Source organism: Monodon monoceros, unplaced genomic scaffold (assembly GCF_005190385.1).
Source record: "Monodon monoceros isolate NGI ecotype Baffin Bay Population unplaced genomic scaffold, NGI_Narwhal_1 Super_Scaffold_12, whole genome shotgun sequence".
Taxonomy (NCBI): Eukaryota; Metazoa; Chordata; class Mammalia; order Artiodactyla; family Monodontidae; genus Monodon; species Monodon monoceros.
The window spans coordinates 163,663,122-163,669,176 of record NW_021703768.1 but is presented as its reverse complement, the minus strand read 5'-3'; the positions used below and the strand labels follow the sequence as shown (position 1 = coordinate 163,669,176).

Sequence of the window (6,055 nt, the reverse complement as noted above, 5' to 3'; positions counted from 1 at the left end):
CAATACATAATGTATAAAATGGAAAGAGAATGCCCCACCCCACCCCCAAAGAATGGAAAGTAATTAACAGCTAGAATATAAATTTCACCAGCACATGGGGCCCCAGCAGAGCAGGTGTTTCCTATCTGTCTTGTTCCCTGCTGGGTCTGCCAGTACTGGGCATACAGCAGGTGCTCAGTGCATGTCGAATCCATGTTTAAGTTTCTTGGATCATGCCTATTTTCAAAGTAAACTGTTTTATTTTGGAGTAATTATAGATTTACAGGAAAATTGCAAAAAAAAAGCAAAGAGTTCCAACATACACCTCACTGTTGCCTCTATGGCCAGCATCATCTGGAACCACGATATACCTGGAACCTGTACGCGATTCTGTTTCTTAGTTGTGTTACTATTCACAAAACTCCAGGCTTTCTTTGGATGTCACCAGTTTTTCCACAAGTGCCCCTTTTCTGGCCCAAGATCCCACATTCACTTCGTCCTCCCGGCTCCTGGGTCTCCTCCAGTCTGTGACAGCCCCTCAAAGGTTGCTTTTTCATGACTGGGCCATTTTTGCAGAGTTCTAGGCAGGTATTCTGTAGAATATCACTGGATTTGGGTGTATCTGGTATTTTTCTCATCATAAGCCTGTGGTTACAGGTGACAGGAGAAACCCAGGAGGTGAGGGGCCCTTCTCATGACATTGTGTCAGGGCCATGTGATATCAATAAGACATCACTATGCTGTTCACCTGGATCATCTGTTAGGGCGGTGTCTGCCAGGTGTCTCCACCAGAAAGTTCCCATCTTTTGCTTTCCCATGCTTTACTCTTCAGATGAGACTCTTTTGCCTCCCACCCACCTTCAAAAGGAGGCGGGAAGGGTTGCAGCCCCAGCTCCTGGAGGGGTGTTTCAACATAAATTATTTGCGATTCTAAGTAAGATTGGACTCTTCTGCCCTCACACCGAAAGACCAGGAAATTGAGGTTGACGATGAGACTTCCTCACTAGAGGGTGGTGCAGCCCGGGGCTGAGGCCCCACCCAGCGCTGTGGGGGCTGTGGGCGCCCCAAGTGCGCAGGCAGGTGGAGACTCTGCCTGCGTGGGGACAGGGGGAGGAAATCGGGTCCCCGAGCCACCCTGCCCGGCCGAGCTGCAGGCCAATCGGCAGGTCTGCGCCGCCCTCCAGGGAACGTTACCTCCTGTTACAGAAGTGCGCCCCGCAGGCGTGGTGGCGCGCAGGGGCCCAGCAGCATCCCCGGGCGCGCCGGCCTGGCCAGGAGGCCCAGGCGCCCGCGCTTGCAGCCGGGTATCACCTGGGCCGCCCCCTCCCCGCCGGCAGGGCGGGCTAACTGCTGCCTCCTTAAAGCTGGGGCAGCCCCGACGGCTAGCACCCCGCACTCCTGCAGCTCGATTCGCAAGGCCGCGCCTGGCCTTGACCCCTGGCCCAGCCTTTGCCAGTTGAGACCGCCCGGCGGCGGCGGGAGGTCTCCACCCGGAGGAGGGGGTCTCCGCCTGCCCTCGTGACCCACTTCCTGTTTGTCGGGGCTGCGGGGCCGTGAATGAGGGGCCCCCATCTACTCTCCCAAGAGGCTGTAGGGAACCAGCGTGAGTGTGCAGTCAGGGCCGGGAGGAGGGAGGCAGGCAGGGGAGGGGCAGGTCAGAGCGGCCTCAAGTGCAGGGGCCCCGCTGCCCCATAGCCTGCCCCCCTGCCCTTGGGGTCTGAGGGTGTGAGGGTCAAAAGTCTGTGGTCACACGGCTTGTCACCAGCTGCCTCCTGCCTGGGTTCCTCCTGCAGGAATGGGGGGTGGGGCAGAGAGGAAGGTATGGGCAGGACTTCCTGGAAAAGGGAGCCCCTGCTGTTTGGGGGAGGGGGTGTGACCCTGGGACTCAGGGCTCAGATGTTGTCAAACACACCTCACACACCGGACCTACAACTCAGCTGAGAAACACAACACAGAGACACACAACTCGGCTTGGCCACATGACAGGGACACACAACTCCTCATCGCGCACACACAGTTCCACTTGAGGACGCAGGCGCGCGTCACAGGCTTGCCACACAGGCCTTGCCAGCTCAGTGTCCACAGCCACGGGGACATGGGACTCCCAGGCAGACATGTGACCGAGGCAGGCACGCTTGGCTACACACAGAAAACAGCTCAGACACACCCAGGCACTGGCAGACAAACACGTCCGCGGAGGACACGGACACACATACGGGAGGTGCCTGGCCGGGGCGCACAGATAGAGCTGCGCACACAGCACACACGAGGCCAACGACACAAACGCGCTCCTGTGAGCAGACGCAGAGCTTGTGGGGCAGGCGCGGCTGCACTCATAGGCCAGACCACCCCCACCCCCCACCCCCGCTCCCGCCTCGAATCCCGTGTCCGGCTGCCGGGGAACTAACTCCAAGGCTCACATGACCCGAGGGGAGGGCTTCTGGAACAGTTGGCGGAGAAACTGCATCATCCCCTCTAATGATCCATTTCCGCCCCCAGGGAATAAAGGCTCAGTGACGACCAGTTCTGCTCTGGAGCTCACCTGCCTCTCTGAGCCCCCAGCCGACTGGCTTGTGCCTCCCCCAGGGTGAGTACTGGGCCCGGCATACCCCCGCTTCCCACCCCACTGGCTGGACCCTGCCCGCCCCCTGACCCTCCCAGCCAGCTCTTGCACTCAAGTCCCGGGAGCTAGGGAGCCAGGCCATCCCTGCAGGGAGCCGTCTCCTCCTTTCTCAGAGCAGGGCAAGTGGGGATCTCGGGGGGCGCATGCTGCCCATGCCCCAGACGCTTGTCTCTCCCCTCCCAGATGGACACGTGGACGGTGCTGCTCGTCCTGCAAGCCTCGCTGGTGCTCCCCCTGGTGCTCCCCTGGGCTGCCGGCATCAGTACCAACACCCGCACCGCCCCCGCCCCTGTACTGCGCTTTGTTGCCGTGGGTGACTGGGGAGGGGTCCCCAATGCCCCGTTCTACACAGCCCGGGAAATGGCCAATGCCAAGGAGATTGCCAGGACCGTGCAGATCCTGGGCGCAGACTTCATCCTGTCCCTGGGGGACAATTTCTACTTCACTGGCGTGCAGGATGCCAAAGACAAGAGGTTCCAGGTGTGCGCCACTGGAGTAGGTGTGGAGGCGGGGGGATGCGTGGAGAAGCCCCTCGACCTTTTGACTCTGGAGAGGGCAGAGGGAAGATGACACTAGTAGACGCCTAGCACACTCAGCGTCTCCCTTGTACATAGCGCCTGACTTGGTGGGAGCATCCGACAGCTGCTTGAACCTGCGGGGGGGCGGGGCTCCCTTCTCTGTCGGCTGCAGGAGACCTTTGAGGACGTGTTCTCTGCCTCCTCACTCCGCAACGTGCCCTGGTACGTGCTGGCTGGCAACCACGACCATCTGGGGAACGTCTCGGCACAGATAGCCTACTCCAGGATCTCCAAGCGCTGGTGAGCCTGCCCCTCCTTCTATCCACCCCTCCGCCAGCCTCGCTCAGGTGGGCAAAGAGATCCATCAGCCAGAGCTGAGCCTGGGGCTTCTCTGCCCAAGACGGGCGCCCACCACCTCCATCCCATCCACAGGAACTTCCCCAGCCCTTACTACCGCCTGCGCTTCAAGATCCCGCGGTCCAACGTGTCCGTGGCCATCTTCATGCTGGACACAGTGACACTGTGTGGCAACTCGGACGACTTTGCCAGCCAGCAGCCCGAGAGGCCCCGCAACCTGGCGATGGCCCGCACGCAGCTGGCCTGGATCAAGAAGCAGCTGGCGGCGGCCAAGGAGGACTACGTGCTGGTGGCCGGCCACTACCCCGTGTGGTCCATCGCCGAGCACGGGCCCACCCACTGCCTGGTCAAGCAACTGCTACCGCTGCTGACCACGCACAAGGTCACCGCCTACCTGTGCGGCCATGATCACAACCTGCAGGTGAGGGGACTGAGGGTGGGGTGAGAGCCTGGGAAGGGGTCCCCAGCCTGGGAAGGGGTCCCCAGCCCAGCCACTGGGCCACATGGCCTAGTGCGGTCCTCCTTCTGTTTGGGAGCCCCCTGAATGTCACTCTCTCTCAAACTCTATGCTCACTAACCAGAAAACAGCCCAAAGTTCCCTAAAAGCCATCTCACGGGTCCCAGTTGACTCTTGATTGCTCAGAGCAATACACTCTCACACGTGGGAAAAGCTGAGGCCCAGGACAGGAGGGGGTGGGGTATGTCCCTTGCTCAAGGTGACTCTGTGGTCCATCACAGGCCTGACCCTGGACTCAAGACAGGTAGACACCAAGCCAGTGGTAAACCTCACTGAGGGGCTGGGGACTCCACTGACCCTGCTTCCTCTGTCCTCAGTACCTTCAGGATGAGAATGGCGTGGGCTTCGTGCTGAGCGGGGCCGGGAACTTCATGGACCCCTCGAAGAAGCACCTGCGCAAGGTCCCCAACGGCTACCTGCGCTTCCACTACGGGGCCGAGAACTCACTGGGTGGCTTCGCCTACGTTGAGATCAGCCCCAAAGAGATGAGCATCACTTACATCGAGGCCTCGGGCAAGTCCCTCTTCAAGACCAAGTTGCCAAGGCAAGCCAAGTCTGAGCACCAGCACCGACGGGGGCTCCACGCTGGGGCCTGAGTTAGGGGCGCCTCCCAGCTGGTGGGTGAGTGGGTCCCGCTGGGACCCCCTGCCCATGGGCAGGCTTTCTCAAGGGCCGGTGGTGCTACGGCAGAGCAGGAAGGAGAAGGACAGATGAGAAACTGTGGTGCCACGTGGCCTTTGTGACAAGGATGCCCAGATACGTGAAAGAAGCATGGACACGTGTTCCGGCCAGAGTGCCAGGCCCCTTGGCCGGGCTCGCCCAGCCTGAGTTCCGGGCACTGGGGGACAGGGAGGGAAAGCCCTCCCCTGGATCAGGCATCCTTCTGTCACTGCCAAATAGTCAATAAAAAAAAAATAGTTGCAGAGGCTGAACGTGTATCATGAGCATCCCTTTCCTCACCTCACTGGCGAGATGCATCACCTGGGTTTGAAAGGGTCTGGGCTCCCCCACTTGCTGGCCTGCGTCTCCATCTCTAAGCCTCATCCATAACCAACTGGCCTCATACATGGATGCGATTTTAAGTAAAGACCAAACACAAAGAAGGGTCCAACGTGAAGCAAGCCTTCCTCCCCCATGCTCACCTTCCTAGGGACAGCCATCATCATGTTCTTTCCTTCCATAATAAAAACATCCTCCTTTTTTCACACAAAGCATCACAATGTATACGCAGTTCTTCTTTCCTTTTGTTTTTTTTTTTTGGCGGGATCTTAGTTCCCAGGGATCGAACCCATGCCCCTCACAGTGCAAGCACGGAGTCTCAACCACTGGACTGACAGGGAAGTTCTTTTTTTTTCTTCTGGGGTGGGGGGGGTCTATTTAACCACAGGTGGACTGTTCATATCAGAACATTCATTTTTGTTCATTTCACTGTGGAATCGGTGCTATTCATATGGTTCGAAAATCTAAACCGTAGAAAGGTAAAATATCTTTCACCCCCTTCCCATCTGTCCCTCCACCTTTCCAAAAAGGAAATAGCTTTTTGTAAATGCCTTGGGCTTCCTTGCAGGATTTCAGTGCGCAAATGAAAGCAAACCTGAACTGTTTTTTCCTCCCCTTTCCCACTGACCTGCACCTTGCTTTTTTGGTGTTGGTTTTGTTTTCTTTTTCAAACCAACTTCATTGTGGTCTAATTGACACATTCTGAAAGTCTGCAGTTCAGTAAGTTTTGACAAAGGCACACACTCACAAACCCACCATCACAATCAAGATAAAAGCATTTCCTGCACCCCCAAAGGTTCTCTTCTTCAATTTGCTGTTTCTGCCTGTTGTACCTGGAGATCTGCCCATCAGCCCTCTGGGGGAACTTCTTTCTGCAGCCACAGAGGCCCCACTGTGTGCCAGTCCCCAACTGTTTATCTCAACAGCCATCTACTGAGGGTCACCTGGATTGCTATCCTCAAACAATGCTACCATAAATGACCCACACATTCATTTCCTACATATGCACATATGCTTGTAGGATAAACCAATCTTTTCCAGTCTCTCCCTCTTACCAACAGA

The 6,055-nt window shown here is 57.5% G+C and overlaps 1 protein-coding gene across 3 annotated transcripts; it reads left to right on the top strand.

The window, feature by feature from the left end:
- Positions 1-1,289: 1,289 nt before the first annotated feature.
- Positions 1,290-5,192, top strand: ACP5 (acid phosphatase 5, tartrate resistant). 3 transcript variants are annotated; one of them, XM_029219211.1, is made up of 6 exons: positions 1,290-1,582; positions 2,479-2,566; positions 2,786-3,082; positions 3,293-3,420; positions 3,553-3,898; positions 4,312-5,192. In XM_029219211.1, the coding sequence occupies exons 3-6, from the start codon at positions 2,786-2,788 to the stop codon at positions 4,588-4,590; spliced, it is 1,050 nt and encodes a 349-aa protein (XP_029075044.1). In that variant the 5' UTR covers positions 1,290-1,582; positions 2,479-2,566; the 3' UTR covers positions 4,591-5,192. The 3 variants fall into 3 exon arrangements, with proteins under 3 accessions (XP_029075044.1, XP_029075042.1, XP_029075043.1); XM_029219209.1 differs by lacking the exon at positions 1,290-1,582 and adding an exon at positions 2,162-2,272; XM_029219210.1 differs by lacking the exon at positions 1,290-1,582 and having other exon boundaries at positions 2,443-2,566.
- The last annotated feature ends 863 nt before the right edge of the window (positions 5,193-6,055 follow it).

Bases quoted from the DNA above. Each gene is read 5' to 3' on its own strand.
- ACP5 (XM_029219211.1), top strand. From the start codon at position 2,786: ATGGACACGTGGACGGTGCTGCTCGTCCTGCAAGCCTCGCTGGTGCTC. The intron at 3,083-3,292 runs GTGTGCGCCACT...TGTCGGCTGCAG, and splicing joins CCAAAGACAAGAGGTTCCAG to GAGACCTTTGAGGACGTGTT. The intron at 3,899-4,311 runs GTGAGGGGACTG...CTCTGTCCTCAG, and splicing joins GCCATGATCACAACCTGCAG to TACCTTCAGGATGAGAATGG.